A 25,574-nucleotide genomic window follows, 5' to 3' on the forward strand; every position below is an offset into this window, starting at 1 on the left:
ATAAATATCTTTAAAACTGAACAACAAAATTTTAATTGCATATGATCTTGACCCCTTTCTAGTCATCACACTAAATTGCATGCATGCAGAAACCAGGCACACTGCAGACCTAGGCTGAGGGCCTGACTAGCACATCCAGTGGTGTTACATGGCCTAATAAGATGTTGCAAGGTGCACAGGGTCTAATTTGTCTTCCTTCTCCATTCCCCAGTGGTCGATAATATTTGTACAGTTAATACAATTCTGCTGTCTTTGTAGTTCAATTAATTTTGCCATTCTGTGCTCTGCTATGCTTTCTAGAGATCTATGCAGTACATTACATCTGTACTACATTATATGAATTCATCTGCATGTCTTGAATTTCTGTGAAATGCATAGATTTCTTAAAGTGGATCCCCTCCCTCCCCTCATGGTATTGTGATATTTGACTTAGTACCACATGGCATGGTTAAAAAATAAGCACTATACAAAATCAGTGCAGTACATACTAGGGACTGGCTAACCTGTAGATCTCAATAAGCTTTTGTAAATGGGAAATCATTGTCCAATGGGAACACTTCTAGTGGGTCTCAAAGGGATCTGTTCTTATTCCAATGCTCTTCAGTATCTTCATCAATGATTTGGAGGATATTAGATGTACTCTGGTCAGAAAGCCCAGCCCATCCAAGAGAATGGGAGCATAAGGCAGCCAAAAGATAACTCTTACTTGACATGGCAGCACCATTTTGAATTAAAATATTTGGTGTTTCAGTATTTCACTGGAAAACCTGATATTTGCCACAGAAGATTTCAATAAAAAAGAAAAGCTTTTTTTCAACTTTTTTTTATTGGGGGGAGGAAAACACTTTTCCATCCTGCTCTAGTTACTTAGCTACTTCAGAAATGAAAGTGATTTCCAAAAGTGACTAGTGAATTCATTGCCTCAATTTTTGTGTGTCCAAATAGAGATGTGTTAAAGGGGTCTAATTTTCACAGTGTGGGTGCTTTGACCTTCTGAAAATAAAATCTCCTTGAGGTGTATCAACTTGGTCACCCAAAATCATTAGATATTTTGATTATAATATGCCCAATATTAAAAAAAATCAAAGTGATCAAAGATTGAGTAAGTAGTATCATAGTCCCCCCACTCTCTCCCACTTTATTTTTGCATCTATGCAACAATTTTCTCTTTCTAATTCCTGCCCCAACTTTTATTTCTCTGCTACTGGTATAACCTGTTTCAGTTGATTGATCTTAGACACCACTACAGCTGAGAGGAGCCAACCATGGCTTTTTGATTCTCAGCCACTCAGCACCATCATACATTTCTCCTCCTGAAGCTTTAAACTTAACCTATGCAACCATCAGAAGGTCCCTCAGGAACCTAATACTGTCAGGGAATTGGTTGTAGCAGAGCATCACTCTGCCATATACTTTCCCCTCCCTTTACCTCAATATTCCCCTTCTTCAGCTTATACCAGGTGGGCAGAATTCTGGTGCAGAAGGCACTTCTGACACCTCTCAGTGCAAAAAACCAAGACTCGCACTGAAGTTCATTTTGCCCCTCATGACTTTGGTGAACCAGAGAATTTGGCCTTCGTGTGTCTTCCTCTTCAGCTCAGCCTCAACTTTTCAGCTTGGCTTTGCTTCCTGAACCAGCAGATCTGACTGGTTGAGCATTGTCACCTCTGATAATATGATTGCTTGGATGGCAGACACATCTGATCTGAATGTGTTTTTCATAGATTAGTGTCCTTCACATAGCTGATCAATCTTTACATACTAAATAGGTGAATTTGTTTCATAAAAATGATGGCTGTGGCTAGAGTCAGGGACAAGGTAAGCTTTTTAAATGGCTCTGACAGCGGCCCTCAGCCCAGATCTGTAAAACTCCTCCTCTTTCAGATTTTGACTTCCCTCAAATAAATCCAAGGGACATATATCAGTATCCTGAGGTTTAAAAACACATAGATGAAAACTCTACACATACGCATGCAAACACACACACTCACACACACACACACACACACACACACGGCCATGAAAGGCAAAACTTGTAATAAAAGATTCCCTTCCACAAGGATGCAGAAACTGTATTACAGCGGACTTGAGTGCAGTAGTTCGTTGTGGCTTGCTGCAATGCGTAATTAGAATGGCCTCTCTATTTAAAGATTTCAGAGTAGCAGCCGTGTTAGTCTGTATTCGCAAAAAGAAAAGGAGTACTTGTGGCACCTTAGAGACTAACAAATTTATTAGAGCATAAGCTTTCGTGAGCTACAGCTCACTGAAATGCATCCGATGAAGTGAGCTGTAGCTCACGAAAGCTTATGCTCTAATAAATTTGTTAGTCGCTAAGGTGCCACAAGTACTCCTTTTCTATTTAAAGAGACCTTGTAGAAAGATTTGATTTTTTTTTTCAATAAAGCACGGGTTCTTTCTGCTACTACAGATTTATGTGGTGGTTTGTCTTCACTATAGAGGGTGCCTGGTGTTGGCTACTCTAGAACCTGCAGTTTTCACTCCCTCAGAACTTATTGTAATTCTTCATTCCTGGTCACTACCCAAAAGTGAACAAGTTTTTACACAAACTTTCACCCAGTTTTGAGGGCTGGAGAGTGAAAATGATACTTTTTGTAGTGTATGTGTATGTCTGTGTATGGGCGGAGGGTGGCGGGGGAGGGAGGGGAAGTGCCTTTTGACACCCAACCTGCAGACAAAATGATTGAGCATTGAAAGATGAAATTTGGCATGAAAATTGCCTTCAGTGTGGCACATATTATTCTAGAGTAAACTGGCTTGGGTTTGATTGAGTTATGAGCTTTTGAATGCTCTTCAGTATTTTCAGCAGAATTTTCCCCCCTGCCCCACTGCATTAAGCCCAGTGTAGGACTGACCCCACACCACTGATATCAGTGGGAGTGGGTTTACCTTGTGTGTGCACCTGAGGGGGACATTGCATTTATCTGCACAGTGAACTTGCTTTTCAGTGAACTGGTTAACCACCTCTACTGATGTGATGCAAGCTAGAACCAGGTCTTGAAGACAGGGATTCTTCTGACCCTGTAAGGTGTTAATGGGTCTCAGCTCTTGTAAGACCCTTGCCTCACTCTGATTTGAATGTTTTAATGTTAACAGGAAACTTTTTTTATTACCCCTTGTGCACCTCTAACAACTGAGGAAAAGGACCTGTGTCATTATGGACAGCTCAACTGATAGCAGTGTCCAGAAAAAAAGCAAGGCATTAGGCTGTATTAAATGAGGGATAGGTAGTAATACCAAAAATTATTATATAAATCCAGTGGTGCTTATTCATATCAAACACTATGTTAATTTCTGGTCACCCTCTCAGGAGATGTAGCCAACCCAGAAAAAGCCAGGAGAAGAGCGTAGAGCAAAAGGCACACAATGAAATGTAAATGCAAGGTATTTAAAACTTATAAAAAGACATTTTTCACAGTGCATAACTGACCTGTGGAACTCATTGCCACAAGACAGTCCTTAGGCAAAGAGGTTAGTAGCAATCAGAAAGGAATTAGCCATTTATATGAAAAGCAATTTTACACTAGCTATAGTAAAATAAATATTTATGAAAGACATCAACCTTCATGCTCCAGGACAAAGCACAGCCATTGAGTGTCTGGGGATAAGAAGAAATGTATGCTTTCCTTTGAAGTATTCGGTACTGGCTATTGTTGGAGATATGCTACAAGCGTAGATGGATCATTGGTCTTGTCCACAGAATGGCAATTCCTTTGTTCTTATGCACTAATGTCCATGTGACTGTAAGGTCTCTGAAATGTCTGTTGTTGTTTTTTTAATGTTAGAATATCAGTTCCACTCTAATTGCAAGAGGCATCAATGGCTTAATCCCCTTCTTTCTTAAAAACAAAGTAAACAAAAATGAGTTCACTCGTGTAATCTTCACATTCTGTTGTCTTCTGAATTGAAGGGTTTTTTTACTACTTCTTCATCTAGTTCAGTTGTGTTGCTGGAGACTGAAGATTAAACTGTCTATTTTCTCCTTTATAGAGTCAAAATTGTATCCATGCTCGGTTCCAAACAGGCTTTGAAACAATATTTTTCTTTTCATAAAAAGAAGAGCTCTAATTCAGCAACATCTGCTGCCAAAGTACTCTACAAACAGAGAGCAAAATTGTCTGCCACAGTAATTCCCAAACAAATGACAATGGAGAGTCCAAACACTTTATAAGGCAATCCCTATGAGCACACTTTTATGGCCTTCTATCGTGAAATGTTTCATATTCCAAGATAATAGACCAAGTAACAAGCTGGAGTAATAGTTGCTGTCTTTCAACACTTTTTTGTTTGTTTGTTACATTGGCTCATTTTAGAAGTGCTATTCAGCTCAAGTTTCGTGAATGTTTTTTTAAAGAGAGGATTGTTTCTATAAATAGCTGACAATTTTCTCCCAGTTATCTTGTGCCGAAGATAAAGATTTGTGCTGGATGACCAAAGCGAACAACTGTCTTTTGTATTAATGAAGTGATAACTACAGGGTTGTTCGTTTGTTTTTAAATAAAATTCCAGTGACCCTTTTTGTGGCATGATCAGGAGGTCAATTTAGAAGCATATCCAACTTTGATTCCAGAGTCTGAATGAATACCTGCTTCATTCTCCTCTGGGTTATGACCTGTGATCCTGAGTAAGTCTCTTGAATATGTAGTCTGAAGTGGCAATATCATACTGCATTTCTATAAGTTTGAATGGGAAGGATTGCAAAGAAGGTAGCTGAGTAAGTAGAGGTCACTTAAAATTCAAAGGAGGCTGTGTTCTATTGCAGACATTTCTTCATCCAGTCAGAGTATGACTGGTGGCCAAAGGCAGCCAAGGCAATGTCTCTTGAATGACCCAGTTTTCTTGAGTGGTGCAATTTAAAAAATAAATAAATTCTGTAATGAAAAATATTTTGCCAAAACCCGTTCAGTTATACCTGTGCAATACCTCAGATGGTTGTGAATGGAGTGGTACGATTTACATAAAGAATATATGGACTGATCATATAACCTGTAGGCATTTTACTGTAACATACATACTGTAAAATGAGCATATTCCTTCAGTCCTCTCTTGTTTATCCTTCTCTCTCCCTTCACTGATGATCTCTCCATGCCAACTCTTACTCCCTATGTTCTCTCTCAATCTCCTTCATTCTTGTTCTTCCCTAGTCTCTCCACCCCTACATGTGTTTGCAGGGACCACCTCTAGAGTTCCTCCCCTGGCTTTTAGCCTCTCCTTTTCAAAACCACTTACTGTTTTCATGCATTAGGATTCAGGGAGGAACCATCAAGGCATAATTTATCTTCTTTATCTCTGCAGCCCAATAGTGGACCATGTGTGTGACCTTCCTCTGTACAAGGACCTGCTCACATTCCCAGTCATTTGCCCCTCACTCCTGATTCAGGTTCCTCCTCTTCTGGAACAGGCTCAAAAGTTGGGAGTGGACCTTTCAGGTTCACTAAGCCTGGAGAGGGATCTGGTCTCTAGGGGTGGCTGTAGATGCAGCACAATGAGTACTGCTGTTGGAGGAGGTGAGAGGCTGAGGGAGATGGGTTGAGATGGGAGACATCAAGGATCAACAGTGAACCAAGAACGGGTGGAGCATCAGCCAACAGAGGTTGTCTTTGTGAGCTCCCTGTTTCATCTCCACAGTAGTAACCCCACGTAGCTTGCCCAGAAACTAGCTGACTGTCCAGTGACCCATTATGCACCTTATTCCAGCCCTCTGTTCTTATCTGGTGTCTTTATCTTTGCTCTTTTCTGCAAAATGTCTTCCTCCCTAACCTTCCTCCTAGCTAAAAACAACCTATAAACTACACTTACTAGACCTTTAAAAATCATGGGACACTATTTAAGGGTTTGGTGTTCTTTGATCTCTCTGTTTCTTTAAAACAAGTCTTTTTTTGCCCCTCGCTTTTATCTCCAAGTTTCTCCCCTGTGATATTGATTTGATTCAAGATGCGCAGGCTCAGAAGTTGGGAGGGTTTGGGATTAAATTATAGGAACTGGGAATAGTGTACTGCAGCTTCATCGTAAAGAGGAGTCAACTGTTTGCAGTGCCAATATGGGTTAATGTACAGTGAAGTCATTTTCAATAGAGCAGCTTTATAAGCAGATGACTTATAACCACCCTTACACTCTGCAATGCATTTCTACAATGCACACTGGGTAGAAGAAGGCTGTAACCTATTTTGCTATAAAAATGGAGTTCCATTATATGTTTGCTATGAGCAGGTTACACTGTGATGGTCTTTGGATAGTTTAGTAAAACATTTCAAATGTGAATGCTCTCTCTCTCCATTGACTGAACTTTGCAATTTAAAAACAATGTGCAGTTCCACTATCTAAAGACACTCCTAATGGGCCACTTTAACATTGTTTAGATGCTGGGTAATTTGTTACAGCCTGAATGGCCCCTTCTATTTAATGGCTGAAAGTTAAATGTTACCATCAAAAACTACTGCTCTGTTGAGCAGTGATCCATGTGAGAACAGTGAACCTATGTCTCTGCAAATTTGTTAGTCATCTATGAGGGAAAGCAAATCTGACCTCATAATGTCAAATCCCATTTAGAGCTGGTGAATTCGTTGGAGAGGGAGGTACCTGATATCTTTTGAGCTGTATTAAGAAATACACTGCTGTGCAAGAGTAAATTAACGTGGAGACTCTAGCTTTTCCAAATAATTTATAGTTGAATTCTGTCTTTCAGGAGCCCAGGAATGAAGTTAATAAAGGTTGTGACTTGGGTAAATGGTTGCAAACCAGGGACATGTCTAAATAAGAATCTGAAGCAATAGTTTTGCCCTTCTGTGGTCACAGTTTCCTTCTAATGGGTTTTGGTAAATCCTTACTTGTGACTGCACTTTATAACATTTGTCAGAAGAAGAAGTTCACATCCCTTTGATAAAACATCAGATATAAAGATGTGTAAAGGGCTATATTCCAAAGTTCACTTGTGAATTCTTTTCATGCCAGATGTCGACACTGTTTAATATGGCACACTCATGAATAGCATATTCTTTTTTCCATTGATCCCATGGATCTTTCAAGTGGTTGTGTTGTGCAGAGCATCATCAATAGAACTGGTTGGGAATTTATCAACAAAATGTTTTTTCCATTAGAAAATGCCTTTTGTTGGAATCCACATTTCAACAAAAAGTGTCTGTTCTGACAAAACATGAGTTAGGAAACTTTCTCAGGTCCAGGTTGGAATTTCTGGTGAGAGAGAAACACCAGATTGGCCAACTGGGGCACTCATCTGGCATGTGGGAGATTGATGTTCATAATGGTTTTCCAGCCAGCCCTAAACATCAAATCAAGCTCCTCTGCTCTGGCTTTCTTGATAGGCATGAATAAATCTTTCATGTCCATCTTCTATACTTCCAGAAGGCTTGAAGTTGGCTGGATGATATTTTTGTCTATAGGACATCAGAATCAGATGAGTGCACTGGTCATTAACACTCTTTCAATGATAGGTTTTCAATAGTACATATGGGAATCTCTATTTTATGAACTAGAGAATGAGGAGGATGGCACAAGTATATCCATGAAATTCAGCTGTAAATTTTACAGATAATTAAAACAAACTATTCTTTCTTGTGGATCATACATAAGTAGTCCATGCTCTTCATGATCTCTGTTGCTTGTCATAATGAATGTTCTTTTGAGAGAGACCCCAACACTCATGGAGCCAGTTTGCTGGTAGCCCAACTAAGCATAACCCCACAGAATATCAAAAAGTAAAATTACTTTTAGTTAAGAACAGTAATAATTACTAATTGCCAGAGAGCACTGGAGAGAATGCTTAGCAGATATAAAATGAAGACATGATGGCTATGTGTTTTAATATACTTATACGTTTAGGCATAAAGATAACAGAACTCTTCATCTGTGTATAGTGCAATTTCATGCAAACTTTCACTAGTTGTGACCTCCTTGGACAGCTCAAGAACGCGGAGTTTGGAAAAGCATGTCCAGTTCACAGCAAAACTAGATGTATGTAAAATATCAAGCTCAGCCTTTTCAGAAGAAGGCCTCAAGTCACTTTCAGATTAGATGGCTTAATAGACAGACTTGTAGTTTTGTTATAAAACAAACGGAAAGTATAGCTCTAAAAGCTTATTGCTCCTTAGCTCATCATAGATTTTCTCATTCTCCCTCGCTCCTGGATCTAGCTTTTATACGATTATTTGTTCTTTAACCCTCAATTAGCCATTGTTTCAGTGGAAAAAAGGTGGGGGAAAATGTATGTTAACAAGATCAGATGAATTGTGCTATTCTGCAAAACATTCCATACAAATTGTGGGATGCATCTTTCCCTTTTAAAACTCCCATGTAAGCTCTCTGCCTAGCCACAAACAAAACAGATGAATTTTTCTTCTATACCCTTTCTCCCAGACAAGAAAAGGAATAAAATGTAGTTGAGGGAACAACCTGGAAAGAAATAAGAGAAAAGACAGAAGGGGCAGGAAAGGGGAGGAAAGAAAAAATGCCTCTAATTAATTTAATTATTTCTCATATCACATAGAGCAGTGGTTTCCAAACTTGTTCCACTGCTTGTGCAGGGAAAGCCCCTGGCAGGCCGGGCTGGTTTGTTTACCTGCCATGTCCGCAGGTTCAGCTGATTGCAGCTCCCAGTGGCCACGGTTCGCTGCTCCAGGCCAATGGGAGCTGCTGGAAGCAGCGTGGGCCGAGGGGCTTTCCCTGTACAAGTGGCGGAACGAGTTTGGGAACCACTGACATAGAGATATGCTTTACATGCACACAGAGTCATCTATCCATATTTAAGGTACAACTAGCCACCCTAAATAGGTCCTAATACTACAGTGATAAGTGCAGTATCTTCCAGCAGTGCACTGAGTAATGTAGGAAGAAGGAAGGAGAGTGATTTCCTCCCACCCCTCTTATAAAAGCTAGACTTAGAAGTGAGGTAGATTGAGTTAGGGAGCAGTAAACCTCATGAGCCATGTTTTCCCTATTTGTGTTTCAAGGCCATCTTGGTGAATGCTGTCCTGTTGGTCTTTGTTTTTATGTGCTCCGATTTTGTCTGTTAAGGTTAACTCCCGTGAGAAATTTTCCATATGGTCAATAATTGGCAGTTCAGTTGAGCACTCTTTTTCTTGTTGCCATATAAAACCTATGGGGTACCTTGGTTAGTTTCATTAAGAAACTTTCATGGTTTTATATGAAACTTTATAGAGCTCTACATAGTGAACCCTTTAAAATTATTATGTAGAATTCTTGCCAATTCCAGCTCTACTGTACAAAAAGGAATGGAACTTAAAATAAATATATGCATACCATATCTTCTAAGAGTATTACAGCTCAGTATCCTGGATAGGAAAGTGGGAAGATTAGCCAACTGTGCTATGTTATGTTATATTAGTGGGCTGGGAAATAACACAGGTGATTGTAGCAACTGGAGAGGATTTATTATATAAGGCTCTGTTCACTTTTAATAAAATTATCCTTGAAACCCAGCTAGGCCAGAAATTAATGAAAAGCTTGCAACCATTTCTCAGCACAGCAATCTGAAATTTCACATGGTGAGAATCGCTTATCTCCATGTCTTAACTGAATTTTATTTTAAAATACAGTTTTTAATTAAAGTTTGCTATTTTGTGCCTGCTGCTAGTGCCTGCTATCTTGCTGAAAGGTGACACTTGTGGTATCAAAGCCTGATGTAGGAGATTGTAAAGCAGTTTGAATTTTATATTAAAACTGGTTTACCATCAGATTCTATCCTGCATCAAGATCCACTTGGTACAGGAAAAAGAGCGGACGAGTTATAGCTCCCTGATTCTTAAGCTGCCCCAACAGCAGCCCTGATATAAATTGGAGTAGCCCAGGGTTGCTCTAACTTACTACAGCTGGTTATGGTACCTAAGGGATGACTCAGCAGCTAAGAATTGCCATAGGGGAAGAGCATTCTCCCCTTCCTTGATGCTCCCTCTGACAGGGTGGGAAGAAGGTTGATAGAGGAGCCAATCTTATACCAGTTGAGAATTCCCCTTTTGCCAGAGCAATTCTCAGCGAAGAGCTATGGTGAAATTTGATCCCCTTTGTGCCACTCAGAGCATACCCAGAAGTGGAGCTGAGGATCTATCCCAGAAAATTTTATTGTGTGAAGACTAACCATCTTTCATTCTCCTCTGATGGCTTACACCAATATTCAGATGAGAAATTTTTCCTAGAGGCACGTTATTATTGTTTCATATTTATTTGTATTAATGCAGTGGCCCAATGGCTGCAGCTGAGGTTGGGTGCCCATTGTCCACTGCCTTGAAAACTTTGCAATCTTCAGTAGACAAGATAGATCAAGTGTGGGAGAGGAAACAGAGTCAAAGTTGTCTGCCTCTGGTCATTCAGAAGACCCAGAAATAGAATCCAAATCTCCAGACTGCCAGTCCAGAGCTCTATCTATTGATAGGGTGACCAGATGTCCCGATTTTATAGGGACAGTCCCGATTTTGGAGGCTTTTTCTTATATAGGCACCTGTTACCCCCAGCCCATCCAGATTTTTTTACACTTGCTATCTGATCACCTTCCTATTAGACAATACTGTCACTACATTTATCCCAAAATTGCCAGTTGTGGGGTTTCCCTCACTTTTCCTCTGAAGAAGCTGGTACTGGGGTAATTGCAAGATACTGGACTTGATGGATTACTGTTTGATCCAGTGTGGCAATGCCTATGTTCATAAGTTTTAAAAAAGCTTATGGAAAGAATCACATCAAGTTTCAGTGCTAATCAAAATGGAAGCAACTTTTTTTCTAAGCATATGCAAACTACTTGGTCAAAAATCCTTCAACCTCTAAGTTCATTGCTAGCCCAACATCAGCTTGGAAATTCTGACTCTCTCAAAGGATGATAAATGTTATCTGCCAATCTCTTCCACTGAATAAACTCTGTTTGATCTGCATTAATCACATTTGGCAGGAACTGTTCAAGCCTGCTAGCAGCAATCTTGGTGAACAGCTTGGCATTATTGCTTAATAATGAAGTGGAACACTTTGAAAAACAACATGAAGGAGCTTTCCCTCCCTGCCAAGTTAATGATATAAGCATCAAATTAAATGAATAGTTTAAAATATTCAATAAAACTGGAAGTGCCTTGTCCTAAACCACTTTATAAGTTTCAAGATGAAAAAGTCCTTCTTCTCAGTCTTTTCCCCATTTTTCTATTAAATTCCGTCTAGATCAAAAGTAGAATGTCTTTTAAAGCAGAAGTGAGAAATAGCCAGTATTTTGGGTTTTTTTAATTTAATTTAAAATATTGAATTTCCCAAGATCAATAACAATATAACATCAAAAACTTTTTGCATGATGACATGATTTTAGAGACCAAAGTGGGTGAGGTAATATCTGGTTTTGGACCACTTCTGTTGGTGAGAGAGACAAGCTTTCCAGTACAAGGTGGGTGAGGTAATATATTTTATCTCTAATGTCCTGGGACTGACATGGCTACATACATAATTTTAATAATTTTCCCCATCACATGCACACCCTATCCCTGAGATGGATGTGGCTATCTCAGAGGAAAGAGTAAAGTTTTTTTCTTACTTTTAGTGGCCTTCATCAATTCCAAGGCCAGAAGGGACTGTTGTGATCATTTAGTCTGACCTCCTGTATAACACAGGACATAGAACTTCCCCAAAATAATTCCTAGAGCATCTTTTTTAGAAAAAAAATTCTAATCTTGATTTAAAAATGGTCAGTGTTGAAGAATTCACTTGATAAACTGTTCCAATGACTAATTACTCTCACTGTTAAAAAAATGTAAACCTTACTTCCAGTCTGAATTTGTCCAGCTTCAGTTTCCAGTCAGTGGATCATATTATGTGTTTTTTTTCTACTCAACTGAAGAGCCCATTACTTGTTCCAAATGTAGATACCCATATACTGAAATCAAGTCACCACTTAACTTCTCTTTGTTAAGCTAAATAGATTCAAGAAGCTCAATCTCATAGATATTAAGCTCAGAAGGGACCATTATGATCATCTAGTCTGACCTCCTGTACAATGCAGGCCACAGAATCTCACCCACCCGCTCCTGAAATAAACCTCTCACCTATGTCTGAGCTATTGAAGGCCTCAAATCATGGTTTAAAGATTTCAAGGTGCAGAGAATCCTCCAGCAAGTGACCAGTGCCCCATGCTACAGAGGAAGGCGAAAAAACCCCAGGGCCTCTTCCAATCTGCCCTGAAGGAAAATTCCTTCCCAATCCCAAATATGGTGATCAGCTGAACCCTGAGCATGTGAGCAAGATTCAGCAGCCAGATACCCAGGAAAGAATTCTCTGTAGTAACTCAGATCCCACCCCACCTAACATCCCATCACAGGCCATTGGGCCTATTTACCATGAAAAGTTAAAGATCAATTAATTGCCAAAATCATGTTATCCCATCATAACATCTCCTCCATAAACTTATCGAGTTTAATCTTGAAGCTAGATAGGTCTTTTGCCCCCATTCTTCTTACAGTGTGTATGATAAAACCAATTGTTTCATGTTCTCTGTGTGTATATAAATCTCCCCACTGTATTTTCCACCAAATGCATCCAATGAGGTGAGCTGTAACTCACGAAAGCTTATGCTCAAATAAATTTGTTAGTCTTTAAGGTGCCACAAGTACTCCTTTTCTTTTTGCCCCCACTGCTTCCCTTGGAAGTCTATTCCAGAACTTCACTCCTCTGATGGTTAGAAACCTTCATTTAATTTCAAGTGTAAACTTCTCAATGGCCAGTTTATATCCTTTTGTTCTTGTGTCCACATTGGTATTGAGCTTAAATAATTCCTCTCCCTCTCTGGTATTTATCCGTCTGATATATTTATAGAGAGCAATCATGTTTCCCCTCAGCCTTCTTTTGGTTAGGTTAAACAAGCCAAGCTCCTTGAGTCTCCTTTCATAAGACAGGTTTTCCATTCCTCAGATCATCCTAATAGCCCTTCTCTGTACCTGTTCCAGTTTGAATTCATCCTTCTTAAACATGGGAGACCAGAACTGCACACAGTATTCCAGGTAAGGTCTCACCAGTGCCTTGTAACTAACACCTCTTTATCTCTACTGGAAATACCTCGCCTGATGCATCCCAAGACCGCATTAGCTTTTTTCACGGCCATATCACACTGGCGGCTCATAGTCATCCTGTTATCAACCAATACTCCAAGGTCCTTCTCCTCCTCTGTTACTTGTAATTGATGTGTCCCCAGCTTATAACCAAAATTCTTGTTATTAATCACTAAATGTATGACCTTACACTTCTCACTATTAAAATTCATCCTATTACCGCTACTCCAGTTTACAAGGTCACCCAGATCCTCCTGTGTGATATCCCGGTCCTTCTCTAAATTGGCAATACCTCCCAGCTTTGTATCATCTGCAAACTTTATTAGCACACTCCCACTTTTTGTGCTGAGATCAGTAATAAAAAGATTAAATAAGATTGGTTCCAAAACTGACCCCTGAGGTACTCCACTGGTAACCTCCCTCCAGTCTGACAGGTCACCTTTCAGTATGACCCATTGTAGTCTCCCCTTTAACCAATTCCTTATCCACCTTTCAATTTTCATATTATTCCCCATCTTTTCCAATTTAACTAATAATTCCCCTTGTGGCACCATGTCAAACGCCTTACTGAAATGTAGGTAAATTAGATCCACCGCGTTTCCTTTGTCTAAAAAATCTGTTACTTTCTCAAAGAAGATCAGGTTGGTTTGGCACGATCTACCTTTCATAAAACCATGTTGTATTTTGTCCTATTTACCATTGACCTCAATGTAACTTAACTACTTCTCCTTCAAATTTTTTTCCAAGACCTTGCATACTACAGATGTCAAACTAACAGGCCTGTAGTTACCCGGATCACTTTTTTTTCCTTTCTTAAAAATAGGAACTATGTTAGCAATTCTCCAGTCATACGGTAGAACTCCTGAGTTTACAGATTCATTAAAAATTCTTGCTAATGGACTTGCAATTTCATGTGCCAATTCCTTTAATATTCTTGGATGACGATTATCTGGGCCCCCTGATTTAGTCCCATTAAGCTGTTCGAGTTTGGCTTCTACCTCAGATATGGTAATATCTACCTCCATATCCTCCATTCACATTTGTCATGCTATTATTATCCCTAAGATCCTCATTAGCCTCATGAAAGGCTGAGTCAAAGCATATGTTTTGATATTGGGCCATGCCAAGATTATCCTTAACCTCCACTCCATCCTCAGTGTTTAGCAGTCCCATTTCTTCTTTCTTTGTTTTCTTCTTATTTATATGGCTATGGAAACTTTTACTATTGGTTTTAATTCCCTTTGCAAGGGCCAACTCTACTTGACTTTTAGCCTGTCTCACTTTATCCCTCCATGTTCTGACCTAAATAAAGTAGCTTTTCTTGCTGATCCCTCCCATCTTCCACTCCTTGTATGCTTTCTGCTTTTTCTTAATCAGCTCTCTAAGATGCTTGCTCATCCAGCTTCGTCTACAACTGCTGCCTATGAATTTTTCCCCCTTTCTTGGGATGCAGGCTTCCGATAGCTTCTGCAGCTTTAACTTGAAGTAATCCCAAACCTCCTCTGCCTTTACAGCCATAAATTCTTCAGTCCAATCCACTTCCCTAACTAATTTCCTTAATTTTTGAAAGTCAGCCCTTTTGAAATAAAAAACCCTAGTCACAGATTTATTTTTGTTTATCCTTCCATTTGGTTTGAACTGAATTAGCTCATGATCACTTGAACCAAGATTGTCCCCTACAACCATTTCTTCTATGAGGTCCTCACCACTCACCAAAACCAAATCTAAAATGGCATCCCCTCTTGTCGGTTCAGCAACTACTTGATGAAGGAATCCACCAGCTATCGCATCTAGGAAAATCTGAGCCCTATTATTATTACTAGCACTTGTCCTCCAATCTATATCTGGGAAGTTAAAGTCTCCCATGATAACGCAGTTTCCATTTGTATTTACTTAATTAAAAACATTAAAGTAGGCTCTATCCATATCCAGATTAGATCCCAGTGGTCTATAGCACACCCCAAGCACTATCACAGGGGAGGCTCAATCTGTCACTATATGCCATGTTTTCTCATCCTTTAATCATTCTCATGGCTCTTCTGACCCCTCTCCAACTTATCAACATCCTTCTTGAATTATGTGCACCAGAACTGGGCACAGTATTCTGGCAATGGTTGCACCAGTGCCAAATACAGAGGTGAAATAGCCTCTACTCCTACTTGAGATTCCTCTGTGTATGCATCCAAAGATCACATTAGCCCTTTTGGCCACAGCATCACACTGGGAGCTTGTGTTCAGCTGATTGTCCATGACCCCAAGATCACTTTCACAGTCAGTGCATCCCAGGATAGAGTCCCCTATTCTGTAAGTATGGCATATATTCTTTGTTCCTAGATGCATACATTTACATCTAGCCATATGAAAATGCATATTGTTTGCTTGCATTTAGCAAGCAATCCAATTCACCCTGAATCAGTGACAATAGGCGCTGACATCTCCTCTTTTCTGTGAGTGCTCAACCCCCCCTGACCCGGCCCTACCCTCACCCCACCCCTTCCATGCGGCCATGCCTCTTCCCACCTCTTCCCTGCCCCCATTTCAACACCTTCCCCAAAGTCTCCACCCCAACTCCGCCCCCTCTCTGCCCCCATTCCAAATCATTCCCCAAATCACTGCCCTGGCCCCGCCTCCTCCCCTGAGTGCACCACATTCCCGCTCCTCCCGCCGCCCTCCCGGAGCATTCAAACAGCTGTTTGGCGGCGGCCAGGCAGGAAACACTGCAAGGTAGGTGGAGGAGCAGGGATATGACGCACTCAGGCGGGAAGGAGGAGGAGGAGGTGGGGCAGGGGGGAGGAGAGCTTGGCTGCTGGTGGGTGCAGAACTCCCACTAAATTTTCCCCGTGGGTGCTCCAGCTCCGGAGCATCCAAGATTCGGCATCTATGTCAGTGACTTCTCCTTTTAATTATTTACCACACTCCCAATTTTTGTGTCATCTCCAAACTTTTTGTTGGTGGTGATTTGATGTTTTCTTCCAGGTCATTGATAAAAATGTTAAATAGCATAGGGCCAACTGGAAACACACCTGCTTGAGTGAAGTTCCCATCTATGAAGAGGGTCAGCACAAGGCTGATGTGCCACTTAAATCCAATTTACTTTCTATTTTGAGGGCTTACATGGAATTTAAGTGGGGAGTAGGGCTTGTGCTGTCCCTCAACTGGGGTGAATTTTGCTCTGAGACTCTTAATCTGCAAAGATATGAAGATGTGCTTAACTTTACACATGTGAGTAAACTGAACTCACTGATACTCCACCTGTGTAATGTTCATCTTGTGGATAAGTCTTTCCTGGATTGGGGCTATAGAGCAGCCTGGACGGATCAGGACTTGTGTACTCAGAGAGCACCTAGACTGCCCAGGCTTTGTCTCTCTTCTCAGGCAACACGCAGCTGAGCTACATGATCACATGTTCCAGCCTCGCAGAGAAACCAGTGGATGACTGCTGAGCAAAATGTCTGCTGGTGAGTAAAGGAATGAGGAGAGGGAGCAACTGGGAAGGAGAGGAAAAAACAAAAATAATAATAAAAAATAAATACAAAGCAAAGAGAGAGAGAGTTAGTAGGCGGTGGTCAGGAGCTAAAAAGCCGAGGGAGAGGGTAGGGGGGACAACAGGGATGGGGCATGGCAATGTGAGGGGAAAGGAAATGGTGTGTAAGGTGTCTGTTGCAAGCTAGGGGGAGGTCCAAAAAAGGAGGCTATGAGCTAATAGTAAGGACTCCCATTACACTTACTCTGCAACTGAAGCATCTATATTTTTTTAATTTTTAAAATAAGTCAGTACTATTAATAAGGGAGGGGGTGGAACTGCTGTGTGTGTAATACAAATGTGCTACATGTCTACAGACTCTAAAAAACATTTCCATGTTGTGGAAGTGCAGAGATGTAAGGATAATTGTTTTGGGTCACTGATGTGTGTGTCCTGTGGGTTTTTTGTTTTGTTTTGTTGTTTTTTCAATAAATGCTTGCTCAGTAGGCCCTTTGGATCTGAAAATGTTATGTCCTACAGTTTAGATTAAAGGACTACTTAAACATAGCTTTTTTAGAACCATAATCATTCCATGACCCTTTCCTCCCCTCTGGCACTCCTGTAAACTTTAAATTTTAGTACCTGGAGTTGTTCCCCAGATGTATGCACTTGATTAAGAATAAACTCAACTTTTCCCTCTGGTCTCATAATAGATTCAGTTGGGTCTGTGCCTTTTAAGTTACAACAGTGCCTCAGCCTCATCTTCTAACCCACTTCAGCAGGAAGCTGATTTCGTCTCTAAATTGGAGCTGTGTGCTGACAGTTCTGATACTCGCTACTCCTGTTCTTGTCCGTATTGTGAGAATGTTAGGCTATGTCATACAAAGTTACTTAAGCAATTTGTTTTCATGAACTTATTAAGCATACATACCATGTTGCTCATGCACTTGTTGAATTTCAGGATGGCTAAACTGAAGTACAGATTCAAGAAGTGTTAAATTTTAGTAATCAAAATAGAATATAAAGATAAATAATAAACAAGAGAAATTAAAGATTATGACAGCATTTCTAAAGTTTAGAATTTAATATAGGAGGTTTAAAATTTATTAAGAAATCATCAATTAAATCACAAATTTAAATCTTATCACACAGTGACAGTGAGTGAACTTGTTCTAATTCTAGAGTATTTAGGGTATATGGTTCTAGTATCAATATGGAAGTATGGATCCCCAGTACAAGCCCTTGTCTATTTGTGAGTCAATCTTTATATCCGTCAAAAGGGAAGACTGTCAGTGACAGTTCAACCAAAAGCAATTCAAAAGTTAGAAATTTAGAAATCTAAGCAAATAGCTTATTTACTGAAATGCCAATTTAGTTACAAGTACACCTTCTCAGCTGAGTCCACATACACACACCTCTCACATTAATTCCAAATAAGCACATAAGAGTCAATGTTGCTTAGCATTTATTTTGCAATTCACTTGAAGGTGTAATCACAGATAACTACGGTCCTAATTTTAGTTCACTATGGGATGACAGTAACCACATAGCAATATAACCAATGGCAAATTATTTAAGATTACAACTCATAATGCATTAATTCATACTTCCTTCTCTTGTCTGAGATGCTGTCAGTTTAATGTGACATCATGGATGATGGTGTTTGAAAAATCTCTAGGCTGTAATTGCTCAAAGCACACACTCAGCCCTTCAGCTATATTTTCACTGCATGTAAGCAGTTTAAACAGGCACTATGTTGAACTGGTGTAATGAATCCTCCAGTCTCAACACTCTTAACCACTTACTGGCTCAAAATTGTTTCTAGATATCTAGGGTGAAAGGCTCAGATCCCCAAAGTTAGGCATGTAAAATATCAGTGGAATCCACAAACCCTGGGTTAGATGCCTAGGTTCTCTATACAATATGTGGGGAGAAATAGGTGCCTAAGAATGGGAACCACAAAAGCCTGCATGCTAAGCAGGGAGGTGTCTAAAATAGCTAATGGGAGATATCAATGAGAATGCTATGTCCTAAGCCCCACCCCTCTCATAGAGAGAGGTGCTGAAGTTTGGGCTGTGGGGAGGTTCCTATCTCTACTTGCAATCCACATCTGGGAACCCCTATGCTGGAGTCATGCACCTGATGGGAGGAGGTGAAGAAGTAGTTCACTACTACCTTTATAACCTTTAGCCCAGTGTTAGGGTACTCACCCAGGATGCAGGAGACCACTGCTCAGGTATGTATCCTAACTACTGACATCAATCTCACTCTTTCTCTGGCCCAATTAATATTTAATTAGTTTATACCAGTGGTTCTCAACCTGCGGCCCACGTGACATCCTCAGGGCCATACAGGTAATATTGGATGCAGATCACAATGTAAATAGGTTGAGAAGTGGAACAGCACAACAAGGAAGCCTGGGACACCCATAGCAGAATAGCCCATTGTCCAGTGGTTAGAACACTCATCTGAAAGGTGGGAAACCCCTGTTCAAATCCCTTCTCAGCAGGCAGAGTGAGGAATTGATCCTGGTCTCCTACATCCTGGGTGAGTGCTCTAACCCCTGGGCTCAAGGTTATAAGGTAGGCCTCTTACTTCTTCTGCCATTGTATGTGGAGTTAGCCATGCTCAGAGATCACCTCCCAACTCAGGCCTCACTGTCAAAATAAGCAGGGCGATGCCTATCTTTACCTGATTTGAGGAATGTGCTGGGGCTTATATGTGAGAGAGACATCTGGGTACCTGCCTGCAATTGCAATGCGCGTGCCCAAAGGCAGAACCTTAGATGCCTGGTGAACTTTTACAGCAAAGATTTTTAGGTACCTACAGGGATAGGCGGCAAATGAGTGGGGAGTTGGATCACAGTAGCACCTAAATAGTCCCTTTGTGGATCTGGGCCAAACAGTTTAGTGAAATACAGGTGGATATCATACATTTTAAGTAATTCACAGGCTTTTTATTGTTTATGTATAAACTCGCTGAGAAGAATCATAAAGGAATCATGAAGGGTCAATGCTATTCACTTTATGCACAGACATTGGAGAAACAATTTACATACATATAATAAACTGCCCTTCTATTCCCCTTGAAGTCAATGGGGGATGATAATGGATTTGGATCGGACCCTAAACAGGGACAACTGCAGTGTTACTGGAACAAGACTATGGGTAATATTTTCAAAAGCACCTAATTTTCATTTTCAAAAGTGACAGCTTGAACAAAAGTTTGTGTTTATGTTTATCTCCAGCCATTGCAAACTGTCAGAATGAGCTGCTGAGTGCGCACCACTTACATGTCCTATATAACAAACTTATGAGCCGAAGTACCTAACTCGCTTTTCATAATGGGATTTAGGCTCCTAAGTAATGTAAGCTCTTTTGAAAACGTCATTTCCTTTAACTAAACTGCCCCTTGAAAGAAACTCAGTGAATAGTTAGGCTTCGTGGTGAGCCCTGAAGGTCAAGAAATTTAGGATCAGAAAGGGAAATAAACTCTAAACTCTCCACTGAGAACATTCTGCCTTTGTCCCCAAAATACACAAATATAGGGATTGTTGGCTTGTGTCCCAGCAGATCTCAAATGCTGGAGTAGAATACAAGGAGAGAGGGAATCTCTATGACAGACAGCAGTGAAATAATAACGTGTTTCATGACTTAGAACTAACACTTGAACTGTATTCAGAAATGAACTGGAATCCAGGAAAATCTATGGAGAAGAATTTTAATGTGCTCCAGGAAAGAAGCACTGCTGAGAAACTGGGCAGCTGTGTTCTGCACTGGGCCAGTTTTTGGGCCAGATTCTTCACTGGTCTAAATGGGTATAGTGCCATTGAAGTTAATAGAGCTGTGCTCATTTATACCAGCTCTGGTCCTGGTCCTCGAATGGCTTTCAAGGGGAGTGCCTTGTAGAACATATTGCAGTAATTCAGTGCGGAGGTAACAAAGGGGGGGATTCATTACTGTGGGGAGGGCTGCATCAAAATTAAAGTTGCAGTCTCCTAGCCGGGGGAAAAAGTGCTTTTGGCCATTGCAGCAATCCAGACCTCCAGAAAGCTGAGAATCCAGTGGGGCTCCTGTGTTATGAACTCTGAGTGAATTTGATTTTTTATGCTAATCAAAGGAACATGTATGATATGCTAAATTATAACATGATATTGGCAACTGTTGGAGATAAAAGTTGGGAAACTGAGTCACAAGTTCATTCAATTCAGGCGTAATCAATGTGTGCCTTTATATAGTTTCAGACAAAATTATTGTCACTCATAGTGTCTGACATACCTTTATGCCAGGCAAACCTGGACAAGATAGAATTGGTCAATGAGTCCAAGTTACCACATTGTGGGGCACAGGGAAATTCTTCCATCTTCCATGATAGCTGTCGCCTTCTCTGAGCCATTGATCGGGTCCTTCAGTCCCATTCTTCAGTTTCTGCTCCAGTTTTTCTCCCATTTTGGGTCCATGTTCATTTACGTCTTTTGTACATGTCTACATTACAAACTACTTAATCTTTATCCTATTGGCTTTTAACACATCAACCCTGTGGATTTCAGATACCGTGGACATTATGCGTGTATAAGCTTCAATTATGCAACTTCTGTATTTTTCCAGCGGGCTTTACAATTTCTGGGTCATGTCATTTTATATCACCCTGCCTCGGGTCTTCCCCAAAAGAGAGCTTTTTATTTATTATGACATGTTTGTGTATCTTTTACTTATATCTTCCAACACAACAGGTTACCTTTGTTCTGTCACTAATCTGCTTAAAATGTTATTACTAATTCTGTATTTTTTTAAAAAAAATTGGCAAAACCATACTTATAGATTCATAGATATTAAGGTCAGAAGGGACCATTATGATCATCTAGTCCAACCTCCTGCACAATGCAGGCCACAGAATCTCACCCAACCACTCCTGCGATAAACCTCTCACCTATGTCTGAGCTATTGAAGTCCTCAAATCATGGTTTAAAGACTTATGCCAGCAAGGACTTAGTCTATGTTACCTCATCTGTACCTATTCACTATGCATGATTACAAATCATTAAACAAATAGCTAACTAAGCTTTTAACATAACCATTCAGCAATCCTTCATTTTTATATTTCAGTGTTATATGCCAGTATATGTATATTTTCCCTTTCTCCCCTTTAATCTATTAGAAGTGGGGGGGGAGTTATGGAAAATGTGATGGTTCTGTAATGTCAGTATTTCTTATCTTATTTAAACATGGGGGAGGGGTGTTTTCATTCAAAGTCCAGTTTTGTTTGTGAATCATTGCAAAGAAACTTTATTACAAGTTTTTCTGTGAATGCTTTTTGTGGAGGATGTCAATTTTAGGGCCTTGATATTTAGTTCCTTTTAATGGTCTCCTAACAGCAACCAATGATCCTGTATTTTTTTCCTTTTATAAGGTGTTTCTCTCCACAGAGAAGGTCTTCAATTCAGAGTTCTTTCCTCACAGCAGTTTTGCTGGGGAAAATAATTTATGGAAGGTGATGTCATTATGGAGGGAGACCGATTTTAGCATCAATCAGAATTTGTCAGATAAAGGATAACAGTAAAAATCTGCTTGAATAAATCAGAGTTCAGAAGACCTTTAAAAAGGTTAATGTAAATGGCAGGCAACCATTTAGTATTTTTATTTTGTTTATAAAGATTAAAGGATTTATTGCCTCTCAGAAGTGGAGCTGCATTGCCCTTGGAAAAAATCTTGTTAGAAAAATAGACACCTGCATAAGGGTGTACAGGATACAGAGTGAAATATATCAAAATAACTCTACTATGCAACAAATCTAAAAACTTGAAAGACTGTGAGACTTTAATCTTTTCATACCTCCAAATAAAACACATCTGTAATAGCCATATTTATACCACAACGAAAATAATGATGATTTATTTTTATTAAATCAATGGTATCTAAAGCTGAAAATAACATTTTCTCCATCAGTGGTCTCTCAAAACACAGTTGCATTACAATACTAAGACGTGAAGACAGAGGACTCAAAGATTTAAACTAGACACAGAATTAATGGACAATGGACTTGATTAACTTTGATAGAGGTGCTGTGTGTACCAATATTATGGCTGGAAATGCTTTCTGTAAAATTTCACAATTTCACAAGCTGGGACACTTGAGCTGACAGTCCCTATCTTTGTATATCTGGGGTCCTGGCATTCTTGGCTGAGAGGATGGGGATGACCTTCAAGTCTTGAATCTTCTTCCACTTTGGTCCAGCACAGTTTGAACTGCAGGACATCTTGCAAAGCCTCTATGCTCACTTAGGCTTTTTTCTCAGTGGATGGTCTGAGTGGGATTTGGATATTTTGGTTTGGTAGTGGAATTTTGCTGTTTATGTTGTCTAGCATTAGCTGACAACTCTTCCGTGGTGAGAATGGCCCATGTCTGAGTCACTGGCAACTCTGCAGCTGTCTGTACATGACAGTTTATTAATTCTTTTTAAGTGTATACCATCTTTCTTTGAGGGGAAAATGACCATTAGAGCATCTGAAATAAAACGGGAAGCCTTTAAAGTGGCAAAGATACTACACACCAGAGTTCTGGCTGGCTTGACTTTGTCACTTAGAAACAAAACATTCTGCACTGTCACTTTGAAAATAAGATAAAGCCAGTAACTGAGTATACTCGGTGTCATTTCTCATAGCGAACACTTGATCCAATTTAAACTAATACCATATAACCTAAAGTGATAAACAGAAGAAAAACTATTGGCACATAAAAGAATAAATCTGACAGGCTTCTTTTTGGGAGCTACTGGGTGAGAGGATTTAACCCAAGAAATTAACTGCATCGGATATATTTTGGCAATATTACTGACTAACACTAATCTTATTAACCGTGTGTTCCAGGAATATAGGAACACGGTTCAAAATTTCTCATAAAACTTGGATACAGTGAAAAGTGCCATAGTGCAAATCTTCTCTCTGCTTGATATGGGGGTGGGGAATCCTAAACTCTAATGTAAACAATATTTATAGGAATTAACTTTATAATGTGGAAGGATCTGGACATCTTTTCAGATGAATTACTAAATTATGACTCAGATTTTTTTTAATCTCCATGCTAGTATTTGGCAGGCTAGCAGGATCCTCCTTTAGAATTATTTAGGGACCTGAAATGACAAATAAATCAATCAAAGATATATCAGGATCCTGATGGTAAGACCAGTATCTGGTGGTGGTTGTAAAGTTTTTGTAAAAATGGTTACCAAATAGATTGGAGAGTGTACTAAATTGGTTTATTTAATAAAGCTTTTGTCTACACCTGAAATGCTGCTGCAGTTGAACCACTGTAGTGCTTCAATGTAGACTTACCTACACTGATGGAAGGGGTTCTTTCATCAGCATAGGTTATCCGCCTCCCTGAGAGATGGATGCTAGGTTGATTGAAGAATTCTTCAGTTGTCATAGTGCTATCTGCACCGGGGGTTAGGTCAGCTTAACTATGTCACTTAGTGAAGTGATTTTTTTTCACATCCCTAAGTGATTTAGTTAGGCTGACCTAATTTTCTTGCATAGACCATGCCTTGGTCAGCACAGATTTATCTCAGGCTGCTACATCAGTTTTCTTCTGCTGAGATCCTTTGATCACTTAGAATTCTGGGCATGAATACCAACGAGGCATGTCACTCTCATCTGTTCCTGTCTCTGGTGGTTCTGAATATTGGTGGAAGTTAGTGGTGCAACTTACTTTCTTAGAGATAGACTAGATAGATATGCACAGATCATAGAGAATATATTTGACATGTCCATTGCTGTAATATTAGCTCAGAGACCCAGCTGTCCTGGAGTTATCTTACCAGTAGATACTTGCATTAGTATTTTTTAGGTGGGACCATACCAGAATAGAAGAGGAACTATTCAGACAATGCAGAGCAGCCGTGACCTGTGCTACTAACTAATTATGGTGTGGTATAGGCAGTCAAGGGGAGTGAGCTGAGGAAACTGGTACATCCACTGTCATACTCCTTGTCATATTACATAAGTGTGTCTCTAGATGGGTAAAGGGAAATTTTATTTTCTCTTTAACTGAGCACACACAAAAATAGGATGGAAGGTAAAATGACCAATATTGTTGCAATAATTGTAAAGTCTCATTTTAATAGGGGACAAATGCAAATCAAAAGCAATAGTGATAAATTCTTGCCAGACTGAGAGTAGTTCAAAAACTCGTCCTTAACTTGGTCCACGTTTCCCCATCTGGGGCTTTTATCATCATTTGAGTTATTTTCAAAATGAACCTGGGAAAAAGTGAGCAGGCTAGTTCATATGCTGGAGACGGAGATGAATATTTGACTCACTGAGACTTAAATTTGCTGACTTTGCATCCTCTTACCTGGCAATGCTCAGTGTTAACTTAGAGGAAGCAAGATATATTTGCTGCATACCTGAAGCATCCTAATATGTTTCCAGGGCCAAATTCTTTGATGATATAAATGGGTGCGGCTCCTTTGACATCAGAGGACTCTTGTCCATTTACACCAGTAGAGAATTTGTCCTCTGGTTGCGGTTCATTTCTATGTGTATTCTGTCCAGGTTTGATTCTGTAACTACTATAGTCAATAGTATACTCATTATATAGCTTTTTCCAACAGAAAGCTGCCTTCAAGGTCAGGTGATATTTCTAGGGATGTATTAGAGTTTGGGATGCTGAAAGTTTTACTGGTAAGAGGCTAGCTGGAAGGATGGGGATAGAGGAAGGGAAGAAAGCTGGTAGGCTGGAAGACAGGATAGGGGAACAGGTAGAAGTTCTGATGATAGGGAGATGGAGGGAGACTGGGATGGAAATAGGCACTTTGATACTTATCATATGAATGACTCTGCTGTTATGTCAAATTCTGTTTGGTTACAGTTTCAGTTCTAGTTTCCCAGATTAGGGTGGGACTGATGAAATCTCTGTTTACCAGGCACAAAGACAGAGATGAAAATGCCAATGTATTTCTCTTTTTTTTTTCAGTATTATTATCACAGCAGCAAATAGTATCATTTGTTTTTTGGGGGGGAAATGGGGACAACTTTTCTCTTGTAAAGA

General features: G+C 39.9%; 1 protein-coding gene across 1 annotated transcript in view; it reads right to left on the bottom strand.

The window, feature by feature from the left end:
* The window catches only part of LOC119853080 (cyclin-dependent kinase 2-interacting protein-like), an 81,964-nt gene extending 58,013 nt beyond the window's left edge, over positions 1-23,951 (bottom strand). Inside the window, 1 exon segment of the mRNA XM_038395565.2 lies at positions 23,858-23,951. Within this exon segment, the coding sequence (XP_038251493.1) occupies positions 23,858-23,951 (94 nt within the window).
* Positions 23,952-25,574: the final 1,623 nt, after the last annotated feature.

The sequence above is a fragment of the Dermochelys coriacea genome, chromosome 1 (genome assembly GCF_009764565.3).
Source record: "Dermochelys coriacea isolate rDerCor1 chromosome 1, rDerCor1.pri.v4, whole genome shotgun sequence".
Taxonomy (NCBI): Eukaryota; Metazoa; Chordata; order Testudines; family Dermochelyidae; genus Dermochelys; species Dermochelys coriacea.